Source organism: Narcine bancroftii, chromosome 14, assembly GCF_036971445.1.
Source record: "Narcine bancroftii isolate sNarBan1 chromosome 14, sNarBan1.hap1, whole genome shotgun sequence".
NCBI lineage: Eukaryota > Metazoa > Chordata > Chondrichthyes > Torpediniformes > Narcinidae > Narcine > Narcine bancroftii.
In genome coordinates, this window is record NC_091482.1 from 12,845,736 (window position 1) to 12,869,913 (window position 24,178).

The window sequence follows — 24,178 nt, forward strand, 5'->3', positions numbered from 1 at the left end:
GAAACAGTCTACCAGTCTGCGTCGGGTCTCGCCAATATACAGAAGACCACACCGGGAGCACAGGACGCAGTATACCCAACCAGCAGACTCACACTGCCGGGCTTACTATTGTTTGGCCTGTGACTCCTTGTATTTTTCTGTATGTGGTCCACAACCAAAAAGGTTTGGCTACCCCTGCTTTACACCGTGAACAATATACATTTGAAATTATTTCACTAGCTATGTCAATGAGGACAAGCCAACTGATGTTCATTTGGACTTTCATGAGGCCAGTGCCATACAAGAAACCGTTAAAATTAGAACACAATATCATAGTTAAAGTTCAAATGTGGAGTGAGGATTGGTTAATGTACAGAAAAGAGAACAGGGATAAATGGGTCACTTTCAGATTAAATGGCCGTGACCAGCAGATGGTTGCAGAAATCACTTCATGAAGTGAGAGATCTAGTGCAATACATGTGTGTTGTTCAGACAATAAGGAGTTAGCTGCAGAGGTGAGATGAAATGTATTCGCACCCAGTGTGAATTTTCAGAGTTCACTACCCAAGAGGACTTTGAAAGTCAGAGATTGGGTTTTGGATATTCAGGACATGTGGGAATATAAGCCTCATGTAGGAAAGTGGTGCTCAGATTGAAAATGAAGTTGTGCTCTTAATGAATGGTGAATTAGGCAAGAGGGTCCCAACTATGGCTTTTATTTCTCATGCTCTGATGCACTCATCTTAATAACCTTATCTAAAATTTGCATGAAATAAATATACTGGTTATTGCCTTGTTGATGATCTGTAAAGATACAGTATGATCAACAATTTTCCAAGGATAATTTGACCACTTCCTGGTGGTTCGCAGGTTTTGACTTGGTGTGTTACGCTATGATCACATATGCAGGTTACAAGGCAAATTCAAGAGCATGAACAAGATTCTGAACTTCGAGAGCAGATGTCTGGTTACAAGCGCATGCGACGCCAGCATCAAAAGCAGCTCATGGCACTGGAAAACAAATTGAAAGCGGAGATGGATGAACACCGGCTACGTCTTGATAAGGAGCTAGAAACACAGCGCAACAGTTTTGCTGCTGAGATGGAGAAACTCATTAAGAAACATCTGGGTATTATGGAAAAAGAGGTATTTTTTTCAGATGTAGTGGATTTGTAACATGGTCTGTTTTTCCTAGGAATTGCAATTATTTTTCTAAGTTAATAACAAAACAAATTAACTTTTTTTAGTAATTCATTGATTGGAAGGTTTAGTTTTAGGCCACCATTCAGTTATTTGGCTTGCTAGGCTATTTCAGAGACCATTTAAGAATCAAGTCACATAAGGATAGATAGTCCTTCATTTAAAGGACATTTTCTTGCAACATTTCTGCTAGTTTTTTTAGATGCTATTTGTGACTAACCTTTAAATTCTATTTCTGCTATGGTGTAATTAGAACCTTGGTCTCCAGACCATTAGGGTAGATCCCTGATTTGCCAATCCACTAACATGACCACTATCAAGTATATTATCATCTGACTGTACATGAAACATCTTTTCTCCAGTCCAAGATGAACACACATCCTGCCGAACCACATGTGATCTGGAGCACTGTGATAACACAAACTCCAGGTGTTATACGTTCACTTCCTCTTATTCAAATAACTGAATTTGTAGAATTGAGGTGTTATGGGGGAAAATCAAGAATATTGCAAGTGGACAGTTCTGCAGTTGCCAGTTAAGGGACCTGAGATTTAATTAGAGGTAGTTTCTGCACTGAATGTTGGATAGGTCAACCAACAGTTTTGGAACCGTAAAATAAATAGTGCAATCAACCAAAAAAAACTGGATTCTCAGATAAAACATTAGGAATTGTATTAGAAGACCTGGCAAAATAGAGAGATAATTTAAAAAAACCCAACTAAAGTAGATGTTTGGGAAGGTAGCGTGAAAATATCATATAAGAAAATGTTACATTGCCAGCAGGTGTTGCAAAATATTCGTGGAATGCCAGCTTTCTGCATGCTAGACTTGTTCTGCATTTTTTAAGCTAGTATATGTGCTCGTTTCAAATATTTTAATTTGTGTGGTTAGACCAAAGCAGTTTCTACTGAAGAAAAGAAATTTCAACAACACATACAAGCACAGCAGAAGAAGGAATTGAGCAGCTTTCTAGAATCCCAAAAAAGAGAATATAAACTACGCAAAGAACAACTGAAAGAGGTAAAAGTAGATTAGTTTCTTCCTTAATGGTGAATGCTAAAGCTGTTAAAGGATCCTTTTCAAGAAAAAATAACTTTGTGGGACTTTTGAATACACTCTGTCAGTTCTTAAAGCATTCTCCGCTCTATTAGCAGTATTGAAATAGTAATATTTATTGCAGCATTGCCTGTAGCGATATTAAGCAAAACCTCTACAAAAAAAAAACATTAGGTCTATAAAGAGCCTGTGTTCATTGAAAATCTTGACTGGGTCAATTTCTCTGATATCACCATTTTGATAACTTTAATAATATTGCTTTATAGCATTTTACTTTACACTGTTACAAGTTGTGATATACTTCTACCAGAAAGTAAAATTATTTATACTGTTAGTTATATTTCAATGTTACTTTGCAGTTCAAAGGTTCTTTTCAAAAGTTGTATAAACGTTCTGGAATTTATTTTACATTCAGGTTTTCATATGACCTATTTTGCACTTATTTTCTTCTGGTACGCCAAACTGTTTCATTTCAACTGTTAAAAGGTGCAGAAGAGATTCTGAGCTTGAAACATCATGATCAAATTTCATGTTTGCTGCAAGAAATTCCTTGGTAATTTTCCAAAGATGTGTGTAAGCTTGTCAGCACATTACAGCCATATTGCAACTTTTAGGAAGGAATATATGGGCCAGCACAACATCGAGGGCTGTAGAGCCTGTACTGTGCTGTATTGTTCTTGTTCAGCACCCATTGTAATTTAGGCCACATTGTAATTTTTAACTAAATTGTACAGATTTTTTTGTCTCAATTAAACTTTCAAGCTTCTCAGCAACTTTCTAGAACAGTCAAGCAAGTTGTGACCATATTAACCTATAATTCCACCCACCCCACTATATTCTCCTCATTTATCACCATTTCTTCAATATTAAAGGACTTTAAAAAAAACTTGTTCTTCTTAGACCTAAAAGATAACTACTTTTCCCACTTGACATTTTTCAAACTAAGCCTACCCTGGACTCTTTATCCAATTTCTAAAGTTAGTGCTTTAATTATCTTTTCTATACTTGAATAGACTGTTCCATGTAACATAACCAAAATGAAGCAGCTATTAATTCTGCACTATATTTCTCGGTCACTTACCTGCTTTACACTGTAACCTTACATTGGCTCTCAGGAATGTGAGCGCTAATGGAAACGAATGTTAAAAGCATTATGTTCAGAGATGCATTAATGACTTTTTTTTGTTTCGGGAACCTGCTATGAGCTCCTGCCCACTCCATTGCTTTTTTCTGCTGTGACACTGGTCTTCCCTTAGCAGTTTTGTGTGGGCCAGTGTAGAGAGACTACCTGTGAGGGAAGGTGCTGATCAGGTTTTTAGAGGCAATGGTTGCTAACCATTGTGTGTTCGCCAAAGGAGGTTGGTTGAGGCAGGTACTATTGGAATGTTTAAGAAAAGAGTGGATGGATATGATCAGATCAGAGACTAGTTTGGATGACATCGGCGGGTTGTGCCAAAGAGGCTGTTTCACTGCTGTATGACTTGTGATTCTTTTTGACAGGAACTGAGTGAAAATCAGAGTACCCCAAAGAAGGAAAAACAAGAATGGTTGTCAAAGCAGAAGGAAAATTTCCAGCATTTTCAGGCTGAAGAAGAAGCTAACTTACTGCGGCGCCAACGCCAATACTTAGAGCTGGAATGTCGGCGCTTCAAGCGGAGAATGTTGCTTTCACGTCACAACCTTGAGCAGGATCTAGCACGAGAGGTACGCTGCTCGATTGACAGTGGCTGTTCCAGTAAAAAGTTAAATGTCATCATGTTCTTAGTATGTGAATGGTCAAATGTTCGGTGCTCATCAGAACTCAGGCTTATTCAGTTCTTTGGTCAGAGGTAAAAAGCATTGCATGAGTACCCAGGGTCAGGAGGAACAGAAATTCTGCCATGCTCTGCCATAGTTCTGATTCATTAAAAGCTTAAGGCAGAATTCTTTGATTGCCACAAAGACTGAGCAAATGCTCAGCTGAAAAGGCTGGGAATACTAATGCCAGGTGACAGTTGTAGAAGGAAAAGCAATCAAACCAACTACCGGTCACTGATCTTTAATCAAAAAGAAATTGTTGGATTTCATCGTACATGGCTGTGCCTTGGGTTTTTACTGTAGATATGATCTTCCTCCTAGGAGCTGAACAAAAAACAAACACAGAAAGATCTGGAACATGCCATGTTACTGCGTCATCATGAATCCATGCAGGAACTGGAATTCCGCCATCTCAATACCATTCAGCGTATGCGCAGCGAGCTCATCAGGCTGCAGCATCAAACCGAGCTCACAAATCAACTGGAGTACAACAAACGTCGAGAGCGAGAGCTGCGGCGCAAACATGGAATGGAAGTCCGGCAGCAACCCAAGAGCCTGAAGGTATGGAGGATGGCTATAAAAGGATTCTGCTTTCAATATCCTTGCTGCTTTTGGGTAACCTTTTCTGCACTTTAGAAGATCACTCCATGACCTCATTGTGATTTCACTCTTCACTGGCGATCTGATGGGGTGTAGAAAGCAGATTTTTGTTTCCATCTCTTATAAGCTTGCAACATTAATTTTGTCTTATCTATGTAAACTTGACTGATTTAACTTGATATTGTCTTACTTACGATTTAAGTTATTCGCTTTGCATTCTAAATTTAAGGTTAGTGTTGATAGTCTTCAGGGGTTTATTATGCTGTTTTTATAATTGTCAGGGGTTACGATTTGGGAGGGGTCTTCGTTGTTTCCAGATTCAAAGCCGCAATAATCCAGTTTATCAATTGTAAAATATCCGTGGGTCATGTGTTTATACCCCCCCTAGTCTATTGTGGGAACAATTGAGCTTATCAAAAGATTGCACATTTAAAATATTTGCACCAAAGGAAATAAATCTCAAATTCTAACATGCAATTGTCATTTACATAAGATTTATCTTTACAATGTGTTACTAATATCCTAAAAGATAAATGTTGAACAGTGTTTAACTTTTTCTTTCGAAGTCAGCATCCCTTCCTCAAGAAATCCCAGTGAAGGGATTTGAACTTAAAATTTGCTGACAGACAGTTCCAACACGCCAATTCACTAGCAGACATGACTATTACAAGCAAATTTCTAAAGAAAGAGAACAAAAGTTGCTGGTCAGCAATAGAAGATCTTTCCATTTTTGTGAATTAGTTTTCAATTATTGAAACTTTTTAAAGTTTCTGCATGTGGAATGGTTATTCATGTAAATTCAAAGCAATTCTGTTTGCTACTGAACTTTTGTGACATGGAATTGAAGCCAAGTTAATCAGGCTTCCCTTGGTCTTGGTGGTTTCAGACAGCTTTTATGCATATTTGAACAGCACTCTACTCAAAGTTCATTTATGGGTATTTAATGTGTACACTCTAATCTAATCACATTGGATTAGATGTTGCCTTCTGCTTATTAAAAAGTATTAAGCTTGCTTGGTCCATCACCACGGACTAAACTGATCCTTTTGAAGATTTTAACCTGATTCCTTCGACACAGCACCCGCTACTCACCAGGTCTGCTTCGAGCTCCCCACCATAAGACCTGATCATGCTCCAGTATCCTGTGGCAAACCCTGCAGCTGGACAGCTGAGTTCCCACATCCCATCTCTCTGTTCACTCCCAGGCATCTCTCTCCCAAGATCAGCAATCCTGAGCCATTGTGGAGTAAAGATATGCGTGTCCAAAAGCAATAACGTTGTGCACAATGTTTATTGGCCTGTCTGCATTTTAATTATGCTGAACTTGTGTGCTTCTGAAGATGTTTTAAAAATGAATAGCAAAATATAAATATAAAATTTTGTTCTGTGGACACTTGAAATGAATGAGATGTTTGAAATGAATTTATATGTTTTGTAGTCAAAAGAATTACAAATCAAGAAGCAATTCCAGGATACTTGCAAGATCCAAACACGACAGTACAAGGCACTTCGCAACCACTTGTTGGAAACTACGCCTAAGAGTGAACATAAAGCTGTATTGAAACGACTGAAGGATGAGCAGACACGGAAACTAGCCATACTTGCAGAACAGTATGATCACAGTATAAATGAAATGTTGTCAACACAAGCGGTGAGTAAAAATTTTGTATTTTTAATCCAATTTTATTCGACTTCTTCACTTGATAGAAGCAGCCCACCAAGGATTGGCTTCAGAATGATGATGGTGAATATCTTTGAAGCATATATTTATAATAATAAAGTTGCTAATTGCTCCAATACTGGTTCAACCAATGCTCTCATTTTTTTGGTTATAATTTGATTTTGTAATAAAGTAACAATGCAATTATTGTGAGTCTTGCTACATCCGTTTTGTTAACTTTTGACATATTCATGTACAACATTCTGTCTTGAATGCAAAGATCAGGGTTCCAAAATATTCCTTTCCCTGTCTGAAGCACATCATATATTTATTATCTCATGATATGCTGTAAAATGATATTAATTATTGCTAAAGTAGAATATTGTATATTTCTAGATGTGTACTAATTCACATTAGCAAGAAAGCATTTAACTGGAGTTCTAATTATATAATTTTCTAACTTGATGGTTCAACATTCCATTCAGTTTGGAAGAAAAGGCTTCCAATGAGAAAGATACCCATCCCAAAATTAGTTTTTACGGGCCAAATAGTTTGTTAAGCAGTAGGTATAATTCACTTTGCTATAAATCTCATTCAAGCCTGAAACAGCAAAAAATAATGTTGTTAGGGTATTGTGCAGTGAAACTTCAACCTATTTCTCTTGAGTGTGGTAAAGGACAGCACAGATTATGAAGGAGTACTGAATCATAAATAATAATTTTGGAGGAACAAACAATATGCCTTTTCACATTGCACTAAAAATGAAAATTCTCAGGAAATTTTCCCGGGAATCCCCCCCACGAACCTGTGGTGTGAAAAGGTCGGCCTGGGAATTTTAAACGAGTCCTTGGCCCTTCCTCGTAGGTAAGGCTGGGGTCCCGGGTAATTTTTCCAGACCACCCTCTCCCTATGATGGCCAAGCAGGGGCAGTTTTGTGATGTCAGTGTTTACGTGCTGTGTCACATAGGGAATTAAAAGATACCTACCTCCTGAAACAACGAACCGCTTCAGCACAATGCGGGTTGAATGGCTGTCATCAACCATGATCCCTCATGCAGCTGGAACCGCTCTGGAAAATCCAGGTGCATGAGGGATTATGGAAAGTGAAGTCGGCCATTCATCCCACAGTGCGGGGAGGGAGCTGACGGACGAGCGAGTGACTGACCGACAGACGGGGAGGAGGGTGAACTTGCTCTTACTCTTGTGAGTGTTGGGGCGGGACTCCCCTAAATTGCCGAGGAGGGCAAATTCCCAGGAATTTGGACCGTGGTGTAGAAGGCCTGGGAGGTCCTGAATTCGTGGGAATTTCACCTGGGCAAAATAGGGTCACCACTCACCTGTGGTGTGAAAACGGCTAATGAATAACAGGAGGGACTCAACAAGTCAGATGGCATCCATGCAGAGAAATGGTCAGATAACTCATTAGGTTGGGAACCTTTATCAAGTCTTAAAATAAAAGGGTTCCAACCAAAAATGTTGACTGATAATTTTTCTCCATGGATACTGCCTGGCCTGTGTCCCTTCAACTTCTCATTATGTGCTCATAGATTCCTGCACGTGTGTTTCTTGTTTATCTTCTTTCAAGGTTCCATTTTAAAATATCCATGTCTGTAGGTTACTAAGTTGATGCCAGTTTTGTGGTACAAAGAGCATATTATAGTTGCAGAATCTAGATTAACATTTGCAAAAGTGGAACATGTTAATTTCTTATATTTAAGCATTAGAAAAATGACTACTGTATTTTGCAACAGAACTTTGGTAATCTAGCATGTGATGGTTCTTATCAGGCTCAGTGGGGCACGTTTTCTGTGCTCATTTAAACTCATGCAGGTCCTGTTTCCTATGCTCCATTAAACTCACTGGGACCCTCTTTCCTGTGTTCCATTTAAACTCACTGGAGTTCTGTTTCCAGCAATCTTTTTCATGAAGAAATACCATAATAATTGGAGAAATGATCATAGCTAAGTAGAAAGATGTGGTGATGTTAATTGGCACTGTAATTTACCCCTGAAAGTAGCCATGTGGCAAAATGAATCAAACTGGCATCTTCTGAGATGGTTTAAGGAAAAATGTGGCTGTGGAAAATTAAGGAAGGCAATGGGTTTGTTCTGCTGAGACATGATGAGCAGAATGGCCTCCTGTGTTGTAATAAGACAGAACGACACATAAACTCTGCTCCATCTATGGCCTTATTGCGTTAACTTCCAAAAAGCAATTTGACCTGCAGTAGAGAGAAACTGCTGAAACCTCCAATCCGTTCAGTCCAATCGTTTTGTAAAAATCTTCTACAATTAAGTGTAATTTTTCCACTTCCATCATCTAGTGATCGAGACAGCTGTGGCATGATGGATAGATTTGTCAGTCACACAAGTGCTGATTCTTTTCAAAAAAGTTTTAAAATCTAGTCTGTCTTTCAAATGATACTTTCCTCAAACAAGCATTTTTTGTTGAGAATTGCTGCTGAGGTCCTTCCCACAAGTCATTGTGTGTAACTTATTCACCTATGATTTGAAACCTAAGCAAGAGTATTGGAGGCTGAGGGGGAACCTGGTAGAAGTTTAATAAAATGAAGAGAGGTATAGATAGGCAGACTATATGTGTTTAAAATGAGGGGTTAAGTTTAGTACCTGGAATAATCTGCCAGAGGTAGTGCGGGAAGCCTGTGCATTAATTCCATTTCCTTCCTTCTGCCTCTCCATCCCATAGGATGATGATGATTCCTTTCAGTCAGTTTGTGGAGGTTTGGTATGAGGTTACCCCACTCTTCAGAAAAGAACAGCATATGCATGAATGGATTTAGGTGAGCAGGGTTTGGACAGGTCCAGACCCACCCCCTCAACATTCCCTCCTGCATCCAATGGCATGGTGAGGTCCAAGACGGCTGGGGGAAATCCTGTTGCACTGAATGGCCAGACCCAGCTTTGGTGCAAGGGATTCCCTTTTGGTGCTTCACATGCCACGTGTTTGCTAAATGAGCGTTAATCCTACAAGAGGGTTCGTCTGCCCTTTGACAGGTCTTCTTTTTCATCCTGCAGGATATCTAGCCACCCTCCTCGCCAGGCAAGTTTGGTGGGGGAGCCGGTTTAATCGCAGACATCCCAACCATGCAATAGGCAGTACTGAATTACATGGTACCAGTAGCCCTCAGATGAGTGACCTGGTACTGAATTGCATTTAAGAACCTTCTAGATAGATACATGAATATGAAAGGAGAATAGGGAGATGTGTCATGTGCAAACAGCAGAGTTTAATCTAATTTGGGCATTATGTTTGTTGTAAATGTTGATGCCCAAAAGCCTTGTTCTTGTGCGATGCTGTTCTTGAGATCTGGTGATTGCTCATGGGCCGTAACGGGAGGACAGACAGATTGAATGTGGGCAGGGGCTGCAAACAGTGGGTTTGGATGGCAGGCTGAATGATCTAATTTGTCTCAAAGAAAACCCTATCAGGATGGAGCAATACGTGCAAAATTATTCAAGTTGAGAATAATTTTGAAATATCTGGCAACACCTGGGTGTGTACCTTGTGTAGTTAAAACACAAATATAAGATACGAGTTATGCAGAAATGATCTTCCTGTTCAATTTCTTCAGATAATTTTCAGACTTCATCTCACTATTACTGGCTGCTCAGAATCTACAATTATTTCTTCTGCCTTTTGTGAGGGGATGGCTAGATCCCACGGTTGCATTAGAAAGATGAAAAGCCATGCCATGAAATTTCATGGACATGATTAGTGGTGAGACAGTCTTAAATTTCTTATCAATCGAATGCTGGGTTTTTTTCTCTAAAAACCAGTAATCTGTAATTTTCAGTTGAGTGATTAACTGTGGGTTTTCATCAAATGTTAACTCAACCATTTTAATTCACACAGAGATAATATCCATAAATATAAGTTTAATTTGTGAAATGTTATACCAATTTTTTTCACAAAAATAAAATGGAGGATAATTTTGCAAAATTGAGTCTTAGAAATAACTGGGCTCTGATTTAAGGTTGTATTTCAGTACTTAAGTTGATATTTAAGCAATCTAAAGCATTAAGGACATGTAATTTATTCTAACAAAAGTTGTAATTTCAAGTTCAATGATTATGCTTTGAAATTCTCTAATGTCTTTGGTTTACAGAAGTCTCAGGAAGTTATCATTTCCTTTTTTAACCATTGTATTCTCAGTAATGTTTGCAAGCAGCAGAAGACAGCACAATTTCAAATTCTTCAGCTCTAACCAATTCTTATGGATATTAGTGGGAAGGTAGAAGAGAAAAAAGCTGAGGTGATGCGGATAGGGAAGGGGCTGGACAACTGGAGGAAAGGAGACAGAGGGATAGAGAAAGAGAGAGAGACCTCAGGAAGAGAGTTAATAGAAATTGGAGAAGTTGATGTTGTTGGAGTGCCCACATGGATCATTAGGAGTGGTTCCGCCAATTTGCAGGTGTGGTGTGTGCAATTAAAATGGTTGGCCACTTGGAGGTCCCTGTTACTATTGTGGACAGTGTGAAGGTGCTCAACAAGTGTTCTCCCACTCTGCGTCCACTTTCTCTGATGAAGAGGAGGCCGCAACAGGAGCACTGGATGTAGTAGATGAACCCTACAAATTCACAAGTGAAGTATTGCTTCACTTGGAAAAACTGTTTGGAGCCTGAATGGTGGCGAGGAGGAGGTGAAGGCTCAAGTGGATCATTTCCTGCAGTCACAGGGATAGGTACCAAGAGAGCAATTAGTTGGAAGGGATGAGTGGTGAGGGAGTACCAGAGGGAAAGGACCTTGAGGAAGGTGGTGGGATCAGGTCGTAGGTGGCGGAAATTGTGGAAAATATGTTGAATGATGAGGCAGGTGGGGTGGTAGGTGAGGACAATAGGAATCCTGGCCTTGTTGCAGAGGGGTCCACTGCAGATATATGGGAAATAGAGGAGATGAGACTAACAGCTGAGTTGATGGCAATAGAAGGAAAGCCATGTTTTTTGATGGAAGGCATCATGGATGTTCTGGAATTGAAGACCTCATCAATGGGAGAGATGTCATGGAAGCGGAGGAATTGAGAAAATGGAATAGAATTCTTGTAGGAGACAGGGTGGGAAGAAGTAACTGGGGGAGTTGATGGGTTTGCAGAAAATATCTGGGGAGTTTGTTTTCAGAGGTGAAGCAAAGAGATCGAGAAAAGGGAGAGTGTTGCGAGAGATGGACCAAATGAATTTGAGATCGAGGTGAAAGTTAGCAACAAAGTGGATAAAGTTGAAAGCTCATCATGGGTATAGGAGGCAGCACTAATTTAGTTGGCAATGCAGCGGAGGAAGAATTGCAGAGCTTTGTGTATCAGCAGGGGTAGTCTACTGCATCCAGTGCTCTCATTGTAGAGAATGGACACAGACTGGGAGATCATTCTGTTGAGCACCTTCATTCTGTCTGCTGCAATAATTAGGACCTCCTAGTGGCCAACCATTTTAATTCCACAAACCATTTCCACTCTGACATTTCTATCCATGACCTCATGCACTGACAAACCAAGGCTACCTGAAAATTAGAGGTATAATGCCTAATATTCCACCTGGGCACTCAGAATCAGAATTTATTGTCATGAACAAGTCACGAAATTCGGTGTTTTGTGGCAGCATCACAGGGCAATCATTCATATTATAAACTATCTTACAACAATAATATAAAAATACTAGTGCACAAAAAGTAAGGCAGTGTCTTTAGTTCATTGATTATTCAGGAACCTGATGGCAGCGGCAAAGAAGCTGTCCTTATGCCGCTAACTGCTCGTCTTTCGGCTCCTGTACCTTGTTCCCAATGGTAACAGAATGAAGAGAGTATAGCCTGGGTGGTGAGGGTCTTTGAGGATAGAGGCTGCTTTTTTAAGACACCGCCTCAATCTGGATGTCCGTGATGCAATGGAGTCTGGTGCCTATGATGTCGCAGGCCAAGTTAATAACCCTCTGGAGTTTTTCCTTGTCCTGAGATTTGGCACCTCCATACCAGACAGAGGTACAAACAGCCAGAATGTTCTCCATGGTACACCTGTAGAAGTTTTTGAGAGTCTTCGGTGACCTACCGAATCTCCTCAAACACCTGGTCGCGTGTCCAGCAATATCATCTTTTGAGAGGTTGATCAAAAGTATTAACAGCAGGAAAGAAACTGTCATTGAAGCTGGAGGTTCATGTTTTCAAGCTCAATTATTTCAGCCTGAAGGAAGAGGGGAGAGAAGAACGTGACCCTTTTAATATATTGACAGCTTTCCTGATGGTACAGATGAAAGGAAGATGGTTTGCACAAAGGTTTATATCTTTCATTTGTACATTCCAATGTTATTAGTTAACAAATTGGAGCGATCATCCTTATTCCAAATATTAATTCAATTTTTTCTGTTCTTTTTAAAAAAATTACAGCTGCGCCTAGATGAAGCACAGGAGGCTGAATGCCAGGTGCTGAAAATGCAATTGCAACAGGAACTTGAGCTGCTTAATGCATACCAGAGCAAAATAAAAATGCAAACTGAGGCACAACATGAGCGTGAACGCAAGGAATTGGAGCAGAGAGTCTCGCTACGCAGAGCCCTACTGGAGCAAAAGGTCAGAATTGCAGACGGAACAGTAGTAGTAAAGTTACCCAACAAACGTTTGGTCTCCCCATTGGAGGATAATAAATTGTAAAGAATTCATCTGGAAGAAGAATTTAAACCCCTTTATGGTGAAAGTGCCAGAGGTGTTATACCTTTTGCGTGCACAGGCAGGTACCCTGTGAAATAATTATGAAATCCGGGTGTCACCGATAATAGTTGCGCTGCAGTGCTAAAATGTGACACAGTCCAGGAAGATATGCCAGCATTCCAGTTGAGTTGCCAGAAATAGCAATGTTTAATGCGTGGACCATGAGGGTGGTGTAATATACAAGGACATGCAAAACCATATAATCGGAGGAAGTGAGTAAATCCTCTCAGTACAAATCTCCTCTATCTGTATTGTAAAGAAAAAACAAATTGAACTGTATATGCCAGCATGTAGATGACTGTAGACGATGGTTCCTGGAATTTCCACCTAAAATGTAGGGTTTGAGTGAGATGACCCTGCCCCCCCCACCCCCCCCCCCCAAAAAAACAAATCTGGCACTTTTTACCACTCACCAATGTTAAAAGAAAATCACAATATTTTAATAACCTGTAAAAGGTTTTAATTTTATTAGCATATTTTAAAATAAACCACTGTCTGCTCCATTTCAAGCCTGCAAAGCCGACGGCAGTTGGACTGAGCAGATAGACTCTGTGGAGGAGCGCTGAGACTTTGTTGATTAAAGATTTGTTTTTGATCGCTGTGTAGGTGATTTCTCCGGATTAACCAATTGGAAGTATGTATCTTTAGTTGAAAAGGCTTGGCTGTCTTAACCACTGTACAATCGAACATGTACTGGCAGCAGAGCAGGTGCTTCAGCATGTGTACAAGAATCTCTGTTGTAATGTTCACGGAAATATTTGTTGATGGAAGTATTCCCTGGCTGCACCATTGAACAAATGGTTCTGATATTGCATCCATCAGCAACAATATTATAATGTCACATTTTACATCACGACTTCATGTTCCGAATCAGAATAAATAGTTGGAAACTGCTGAATCATTCAAACCAGTGTGGAGGCTAAAGATACATCAACTGAAGATCGTGATAGCCAAAATATAAATTTTGTATATGTAAAAATAGATCTTCAAAGTTGTACTATTTGAGAGAGATTTTTGTAAGTCTGTTAATCCTTAAGGATATGAAATGCTTTTAAGATTCATAGCAGCAAACAGACAACTGTTTTCAAGGATTCATCATTAGTTTCTTCCTTTCCCAGATTGAAGAGGAGATGCTGGCACTACAGAATGAACGCACTGAGAGAATACGAAGCTTACTGGAACGTCAAGCACGAGAAATAGAGGCTTTTGACTCTGAGAGCATGAGACTTGGCTTCAGCAATATGGTCCTTTCTAATCTGTCTCCAGAGGCTTTCAGCCATAGTTACCCTGGAGCCACCAGTTGGTCTCATCACCCTTCTGGTGGAGCTGGACATCACTGGGGTCACCCTATGGGTGGCCACCATCCAGCCTGGGGTCACCCAATGTCAGGTGTATCCCAGCCGTGGGGACATCCTGCTGGCCCAGTTGTTGCTGTTCCCAGAGGAGGTGGTATGGGGGTCCGCAACAGTCCCCAAGCTCTCAGGCGGACAGCTTCCGGGGGCAGATCTGAGCAAGGCATGAGCAGAAGTACAAGCGTCACATCGCAAATTTCAAATGGTTCACATATGTCTTACACATAATTTTAATTGGCTGGGGAACAGATGTGTTACTGCTGTCATGCCTCCATGCTCTGCAGAAACCGCCCATTTGCATCATATTAAAGCCTTCTATTGGTACTGTGGTTGCGATGCAGAGTGTAGGCATGTTTGTTTAGCATTTCAGGAAAAAAAAAACAAGTCTTTTGTGTTATATGGAATTTTTCATTTGTCAACATTTCATACTGTATTCATTTGATCAGTCCTTGAAAAATGTGAACAAAGGCCAAAAGAAAATCCTTGCTGAGGCTGGTTCTCTCCAGCTGGTAGTAATGTGGCACGGTGACATCCCCTTTCACATCCTTGGTAGCATACTTCCTAATTGTGGCTTTAGTTTGAAGCATTAGTAATTTTACTTTTTAAAACAAAAAAATTAATTGCCATTAATTTCTGCTGGCCATTATACCATAGACTTTTCAAGGGCTGAACTGGTAATCTCACCAGCTGCTAACCAACGTTATATTTGTTTGCCTGAGGCATTTATATTGCTGAAATAGGTATATATGGGAAAAAAGAGAAGAGGTTTAGACTCTATGAGCAGAAAATGAACACAGTGAACAGACTGGAAGTTGGGCTGCGTTTGAAAATGGGACCGAATTATAGTCTGGTACAGCATTTGGTATTTATCAACAGTCTCAAACCTGCATTTGTTTAGTGAACACAGGTCAGTTACTCATCTGGCATTAACCCTTTGCTACCTTATCTGTGAAATATTTAGCCACTAACATGTCCAAAATATGGACACTAGTTAATAGGAAAAATATTAATTTTAACTAATGCATAATAATGATGCCATAAATAAATCGCCAAATAGATGAAAGGAAAAATTGCCTTCTGCTAAATGTTTTGATTTTTCCCGCTCCATAATTTTCGGACTTAATTCATTAAAGTGCAGCATACTTTATTTGGTGAACTTCAACACTTTCTACTGAGCATGTTACATGACTCAAAATGGTGACACTAGACCATAGCAAACATGCTCCAAATTTAAGCTATTTACAAGCTACCATGGAAAATGGTTTTAAACTCTACAAATGAAAATTAACAACACATTACCATCAGTGAAACCCATATGTATGGTTCTTAAACAGTTTCGATACAGAACACTATTTTTAAATTATACAGATAGTATAATTTTTTAATAAGTAAAAATTAGAGTGTTTTTGTAATAGGCTGTTGTACAATGTGCTCTGACCTTGGGCACGTGTCAGAAAGAAAGTTACAATGTGCAGGTCTATGAGTTGTACAATAATCTATTGCCATTATGCTGTGAACATTATTGTCCCTTCACAAAATACACTGCAGTAAGTAAAACATCTTCCTAAAATTCAGGTTGCATCAGAAAAGTTTTTTTTAATTGAGGAATGTATGATTCTGTAAATATGTAGTAAATTGGACTTGCTGAGCTGCTGGCCTAGTTCCTGACCTTTTTTTTTTATATACTGAATTTAGGTTCTTTCATCAACAACAAAAAGAACTTAGTGCCATTATTAGCACCAGTGAGCATGCCTATGATGTTTTAGCATTCTCTGTATCACTGTTACTACTCTGTAGTATAATATAACAAGTCTTAAATGTGTTGAACAGACAAGAAAATACATCTGAAAACTATGCTTGCTTCGCATCCTTCCAGTGCTGACTGACTGGGCAGTAGAAAATTCCGTGTATATACTGCATTCCATATAAAAATTACATTTGGTATAAACTTATGTTGAAGTGACATTAAATTTTGCCAATAATCTTTTTACCTTCATGCTGCATTGTGTAACTTGTCACAGAATAATTTTAGTTGTCATTACTTTGCCAAAATCAGTAATCTAAGTAGCAAGGCAGGTTGGTTAAATGTTTCCATATGTTGGACTTCAGTGTTACTTGGGCAAAGTTGGAATTGTTTCCCTCATCACCTTCTGTGATTGATTTGTTTTACTCTTGTTTATTTAATACTGGATTCCTGACCTGTAGCTTGGTGTTTGCACCCTATTAAGAAATGGCAAACGATACAATATATGACTAAGTGCTGAGAATTGAGCATGTTTCTTCATTTGAGAGATGACAGTGTTCACACAGATCACTTTTCAGGGTGCTTGAATTACTTTTTAAAATCCAAATTTAGGTTCTTTCAGCAAAAAAAAGAGAATGTAGTGCCATTATTAGCACCAGGGTGCTTGAATGATTTTGAGATGGAAACTGATATCAAAATTATGGATATAGTCAATACTGTTTAAAGGCAATCCATAAGTATTCTATACTTTAATGGTCAAGAACAGTTTCCTGCGATAACACACTGGTTCAAATATCCTTGTTTTATTTGCACAGGCGGTGAGATACCGACCCTTGTATTTATATACTCTTTGGTGGAGAATAATGATTAAGATTTTTGAGGAATATCCTCTATTCTGTGATTAGCTACACTGTGAAAGAATTGCAAATCCTATTCAGACATCCATGGCTCAAAATCAGAATTTGCGACGCTGTCACAGGCTTATTTGGCTTTTAGCTTATTTAACAGCCGTGGAAATATTGATGTTTATTAAACGTGAGGAATGTTTATTTGTAAATTGAATTTAAGGTTAGAGTTTAGTTGCAATATTAAACATCTTCCACCGTGAAATGCATTTTAAAATAGTGCTGGTTTAGTATTTGTTACAAAGGTATTTTAATTTATCATTCACCTTCATTATTTTGTGAACATGTCCCTTTTTTAAAAAAAAGTGATCGACTTGTTACTTATTTATAGATCTATAATTGTAATTTTTGGTCTTGGCACATCATTTGGGAATCTTGCCTGTTGTGCAAAGTGTGAACTTTTCAATGCCTTTTACCAGTTCTCTGTGACCAACTTCTCGAAGGCTTGTGAGAGTGTGCCAAAATGATTCAATCCCCATTTAGCGGCCCTTTCGATTCCCTAAGCAATAAGTACTTTGTTCCCACTTAATTCTCTATCTGATTGCAAAGTTTGAATCAAAACAACTTCACTGGGAGATTAACTGGCAACTGCCATACTGTATGTTGAAATATTGCACATTATCAGGCTCTTAATGGATGCAATTTTAAGCCGACTGAGCGATCAGAATGAAGTCATATAACCATTTGTTTTATTTTCCATTTTACTCATTGATATGCTACCTCTGCCCTTTTGATGAATTAGAAATTTAAATTGAGCAAAAATGCAGAGAAAAATTATTGTAATGAGATTGTTAAAATTCATTATGCACAGTAACTGAAAATGTTTCATCTTCCTCGGACTTTACTAATTCATTTACAAGTTAGAAGATTCAGGATTGAGAACAATGATAAATATTAACATTCGTGCATTATCAGATTCTTTCATTTTCTCCTCTGGATCTGTGTAGTTCAATACACATACTAAAACTTATTTAGAAAACATTTTATTTGTTCAATTTGCTAGCATTTTCTCTCTCTCTCTCTCTCTCTCACACACACACATGGCACCTGCCAACTTTCTTTGTTAAATAGTCATACCCACTCATTATGTAAAATTGGTTTCCAGAATCTGTGTGATCTACTTTTATCTCCCTGTATTTGCTTTTGGAACATAAACTTGTAGAGCAGTGTGCTGTAATGGTTAATGTTAATGTGTGATCGAGATATACATAGGTTTGCAAAGAAGAAAATATCACCCTTTTATGTGGAAGTTAAGATGAATGTGTGAAAATCCAGTTTTCCATTTGGTAAGGATTTTTAAGCAAAAGTTTCTGACTGCTTAACTCTAATTTTTGTTAATGAAAATTCTCATTGGAAACCTGGTTTTCAAGTAACTTCTGCTTTGGTAACAGGTTACAAAAATATTGAACTCCTTAACTTTCTACTGAATTTAGTGAATCATATCATTTTTAAAAAAAAACTGCACTGAACTAAATACTTCATTTGAAAGTAGAAATTGCCCAAGATTGCTCTCTCCAAAATTTTGACTGCATGTTTTAAGTAGAAGTTAGGTGATAGTGCAAAATCCTACAACAAAACCAAGAATGAAAACAGCTTAAAATAGTCATTGCCATGGATGTTATTTGTTTTGAGAAGCAAGAATAGAAGTGTGCCAAGTGTTGCTTTTTTAAAAAATTGGCAAGGTTTTTGAAGGAATGGTAGAATTACAAATTAAGAATGTTACAGTGTGGTATTGTAACATTGGGTTTTATACAGTGACTTCACAATCTTAATTAGCTGCAATTGATTTATACTGCAGTGTTCGTGATTGGCTTTGTTGGTTTTCACACAAGATATTAGCTGGGAACATTAGACCTTGTATGATTTTTGAACATAATAAGATTGAAGCAAGGCTGTGATTGGTTCTATGGATTATTCGTCTCCAATAGAAATGGCTGACTAGGTACAGACATGTCTTGGTTGAGGCCCAATTCCTCTGCTTATAGGTGAAAACGGCTTGCATACAGTTAGTAGAAAAATATACTTAACATTTATAAATAATTCATATCTACCACTTTAAATAACCAAGGAAGTAAAATACAATGATCAAAAATATTCGCAACATGAATTCTCTATTTCACCATTAAAATGCAAAATGTTTGCATTGACTATCTGAATGAATATTGTGATCAGGTGCAATGGCTGTATGTGTTAACATTTTTATTTACAAATCGTATTTCCATTTTTGCCAATTGAGAATCCATATTTGATTATATGTAACTTTGGATAATGTGTTCGACAGAAGGCTACAAGATGATTTACCTGCACTCCAAGCTGAGGACAATGTGGAAAATTAAGTTATGAATGAAAGAAGTAAATAAACAGGGAAGGTGAATAAACAGAAATGAGCTTCCACCTTGAATAAGTCAGGCCTAAATTTCAAAATTTCTTAGCTCTTCCCACCCCGACCCATTGTAAATTTTTCGGACTACTGTCAATAAACTTTCCTTAACCTTTGGTTTGCCCCTTGCCTTGATGCATTATTAGAGGGAAATCAATAATTGGCTTATATTACTGCCCGCCAGTCAGGACAGAAGGAAAGTGAGCTCACCAAGAGTAAACGAGTGCTACCTAATCTGTGGACTATTCATCTGTAGATTATAATGGTATAGGAGAAATCTGTTAAAGTGTAGTACTGAGCTTTACCCACCACTGAGGTAGGGAATGACCTCATGCTGTTTGGTAAGCTCATCTAATGTCCTTAGTTATATAAAGTCCTTTTTCTCTCGCTATAGTTTTTGCTGAACAAAAATGAAAAATCACAGCTCTTAACCGGGGGTTCAAATAAATTAATGCAATTCCAGTTTTTAAAACTATTCTATAGACTGCATAGAATGAAAGATGGCCTGATGACATGACATCTTTGTAAATGCATAATTTTATTAACAAATTCTTTGCAGTAAAATATTTATATGGTGTAAAGAGTTACAGAAAACCACTAAACCCACGCAGTACTTGAAAAGGATATTTGTACTAAAATGTTCATTACTAACAATGCTACTATCAGAATCCCTTTTGTTTTAGTATGCAACAAAAAATAGTTTAATGTGCATTAGTAATGGATGAGGGACTGTGAGAAATGTTAATATTGTACATTTTAAATAGCTTGCAGAAATTGTGACAAAAACTTGAGATTTCTAACATAAATATTAAAAATGTTTTAACATTAGTCCCATGGGGTGAAAAGAACACATCATGAATGTATAACCTAATCTAACTTAGAGCAAGTGGCTGGTTTAAAAAAAAATCAGTATGTTTGAGCTTCTTCAGCTTTTATCCTTACATTTCTATTCTATTGTTTTTTTTTCTGTCTAATTCTGAATCTTATTTGCACACATATGATAGAAATTCTGTATTTTAAATTTTAACAACCAAATCTGCTTTAATCGATTTTTTAGCAATGTTATTCGAGTTGTTCATAGCCGGTTACCAGTAAGTTCCTTCACTTATTGGTATTTCTTTTAAAAATTGTACAGTAAAAATGTCAGTATTCTGGTAACTTCTGGTTCAACATACATTAGCTCATATATAACCTGTATTAATTGTATAGATTGTGAAGTTAAGCTGTTACCAAGTGTCAGAAAAAGAGAATAGGGTCATATGTAATATTTTGTTTGTAATTATCCTTTGCATCGTTACAAAGGAAATGTTAAAATCAACTGTAATAAAGTAATTTTAGTACAAATTGAGTATTTTTCCTTATTTCGAATGACTTAAATTACACATGTGATGTTGACACCAGTGAAATCCCAATTCAAAATTTTACCATTAAATTTCATCATCCACACTGGCATGGCATGGGTATCTTCTTGATGCCTACGTTTGCATAATTGTTGCTAACCGTGCACCAAGTTTGGTCCATTGCAAATATAGAAGTCATGCTCTGTCAAAATCAATACAGTGAATACTGGCCCATGGAGAATTCTGCTGTATGCTTCCACTCCCAGAAGCAAAATCTCTACAGCAATCTGTTATCTCTTTTAATTTTTTTTTAATGCTAGCTGCTGCGATCCTTCCTATTCTATTATCTTCAATGTTGATAACATGTGACACTTTATCTCATGTCTTGGAAGTCCATATATGTCACATCAACTGCACTTATTCACCAGTCTAAAACTTGATTGTTTAGCTGGTAATAACTGCAAGGTTTAGAAACACATTTTACACGTTGTCTTTAGTACCTATAAATTATCCGCAAGCAGTACAAGTACACATAAAAATGCTTGTTTGCAAATCTGGTAGAAAGTAACGTACCGCTTGTATTTCCAATTTTGCAGATGCTTTGAATTAATTTTTATACAGTTCATTAGAAGTTGATACCACAACTGTCCTGTAAATATAGTAATTCTGATCCGATTTATAGTCGAGTATTGCTACCAAAAGCAGTTTTCATCTTATGTATGACCTTTGCCAGTTAAAAATCTCATGACTATTATGAGAACAAGTGAATTCCTTTTTGTGAATTACAATACCTTTGTGTTTATGGGATATATTATCAATACTTTTCGTCCTTTCCTCCGTCCTGAAAAATTTGGTGACTGATTTGAAGTATTCAAGCAAAGCTTCATGGCTCCAGAAGGAGGATCTGCTTGTCAAAAAGCCACAATGTCCTCCATGTTTGGTTAACAAGAGAAAGAAATAGGGGTTAGTTTCAAATAAATCAAAGGGCACTGAGGTCGCTGAATTGTCTCTGCACGGATTATCAGTGCTGCAAATACACAAGAGGGGAACTGTGACCTCGTCCACATCCCTCAATGGATCATTCTTTTCCCAGTAGGATACCCAACTCAAATTACTGGGCTGACGAAATAGCACTTCCTCTGACTCCCTGAGTGAACAGCTCCTGAATAACTTATCCATATCTATTTTTTCTCCAAGGACCGTGGCGTATCTGGAAATAAAAACAAAAAATAACAGATTCATGACCAGAATGGTGCATTTTGTAGCATTGAAAATGAGTGTGTTTCTTTTCAGTTGAGGGCAAGTTGGAAAGGAAAATGAAATGATGTGACACTGAATTTGTAATAAAGCCAAACTCCGCCATGACATACCTTTTTAGTACAAGCTCGATAATCTGCAGTACCGTCCTTGCCAGATTTCATTGAAAACTATTAGAGAAAATCTAAGGAACCAAAATGAAACATTCAGCGCATTGAGAGAATATAAAAATCAGAAAATTAATTTTGGAAGCAGATTGTGTTTTAGGGCAAGTCCAGAAACTCTAAAGTAAAAACACAAATTGCTGGAGAAACTCAGCTGGTCAAACAGTGTCCTTTATGTAGCAACGGTAAAAATACATAACTGACGTTTCGGGCTTGAGTCCTTCAAGGTCTGAGAGAATGTTGGCAGGCATCTGAACAAAAGGATGGGTGTCAAAGGCAGGAGATGATAAGGAGGTAGGGAGGGGGCAGCAGCAATTGCGGAGGAGGGATGGCTAGGTTGGTGGAGGGGGAAGGGAGAGGAAATAAAAGGTGAGCAAGTTAGCAAAGAAGTCGGTGTTAATGTCACCTGGCTGAAGTGCCCAGACAGAAAATAAGATGGTGTTTCTCCAACCTGCGGTGGTCAGTTTGGGATAGTACACAAAGCCATGAGTGTGAGAGTGTGACCCAGAATTGAAATGGTTGGCTACTGGGTGGTCTGCTCATTGAAGCATTCTCCAAATCTGTGACTGGTCTCTCCGGTGTAGAGGCGGCCACAAAGGGAGTACCAGATGCAGTAAGTCATTCCTGTCGATAATGCAAGTGAAGTCTTGCTTCACTTGAAAGGCCTGTTTGGGGCCTTGGACCGTGATGGGGGAGAGATGAGTGCATGAGGAAATCATGGAGAAAGAAGTCCCTACAGAAGGCCGAGAGGGGAGGAGAAGGAAAAATGTGTCTGGTGGTGGGATCCTGTAGTAAGTGCTGGAAATTCCAGTGGATAATGTGTTGGATGAGGAGGCTGGTGAGATGGTAACTGAGGATAAGGGGGATTCCGTGTGTATCTGGGGACAGATGACCAGTAAATGGAGGAGATGCAGGTTGGAAGTCACGTTTGTGGAGGAAGGCAGACATTTCGGAAGATCTGGACTGGAAGACCTAATCTTGGGAACAGCTGTGGCGGAGACAGAAATTGAGAGAAGGGAATGGAATGCTTGCAGTGAACAGGGTGTGAGGAAGTGTAGTCAAGGTAGTTGTGGGAGATAGAGGGTTTGTAATATGTTGGTGGAAACTATCATCTACTTTTGCCAACCACACCCCCCCCCCGCCATCTTTTTGATTGGACGCCTGCCAACATTTTCTCATACCTTGATGAAGGGCTCAAGCCTGAAATGTCAGTCATGTATTTTTATCTTTGCTACATAAAGGACACTGAGATGAGTTTCTCCAGCATTTTATGTTTTTACTTCAACCACTGTGTCTACAGATTTTTGTGAATAACACTCTGAAGATCGTTTCCTTAAAAAAAAGACAATGTCAAAATGGCCGTGTATTTTCTCCAAAAGCACTTCACTAATTCAGTTTTAAGACATAATTATCAATAGTCTTCAAGAACCTTTTCATGCAGTGAATTCAGGGCACATGTATTTACTATGTGAAAGTGATCCCCTTGTGTTACCATTGGCGTTTGTTCCTGTATTCCAGAGGGCTTTGGTCATTTGGTCATGAAAAACAAGAGGGGATTTGCAGATGGAAAAAATGGATTTGTGGTCTGCCTGACCAATGTACAGACTGGACACCGTGTCAGACACGAAGCCACCTGCTGGAGGAAACTTGCTATTATTCACCCTTCAGCAGATCCAACAAGGTATGAGAGAATAATCTTGGGCATCCTGAAGTCTTTGTGCTTTCCCAAAGATTCAATGCGCAAAAGCCTCATGAAGCATGGCATGACCAGGATTGCCCGATTTCAAATTAGCAGTGTCAAAGGAGAAGCCTCTTGCTCTCTGGTTAACAGGTTTGCCCACCGCAGCAAGTTCCATGCCAGCAGGGACTAACTTCGGATCTTTTCATCGCAACCCAACAGCGTGAGCAGATTTGAATCTGAGACAATTGCGGGACGACACCACAGTGGAGTGCCTCGGTGATGTGCTCAAATCAGAAACTTGTCTCTCGTCAAGATCAATTATCAATGTCAATTAATCAACTCAAGTTTATCTCAG

The 24,178-nt window shown here is 38.6% G+C and overlaps 1 protein-coding gene across 5 annotated transcripts in view; it reads left to right on the forward strand.

The window, feature by feature from the left end:
• taok1a (TAO kinase 1a) overlaps positions 1-20,725 on the forward strand; it is a 143,489-nt gene extending 122,764 nt beyond the window's left edge. For all 5 annotated transcript variants that reach the window (XM_069910999.1, XM_069910998.1, XM_069910997.1 and 2 more), the window contains exons 14-20: positions 889-1,125; positions 2,071-2,199; positions 3,736-3,939; positions 4,354-4,593; positions 6,071-6,283; positions 12,680-12,862; positions 14,119-20,725. In XM_069910999.1, the coding sequence (XP_069767100.1) occupies positions 889-1,125; positions 2,071-2,199; positions 3,736-3,939; positions 4,354-4,593; positions 6,071-6,283; positions 12,680-12,862; positions 14,119-14,580 (1,668 nt within the window). In that variant the 3' untranslated portion in view covers positions 14,581-20,725. The remainder of the gene's footprint in view (positions 1-888; positions 1,126-2,070; positions 2,200-3,735; positions 3,940-4,353; positions 4,594-6,070; positions 6,284-12,679; positions 12,863-14,118) is intronic.
• Positions 20,726-24,178: the final 3,453 nt, after the last annotated feature.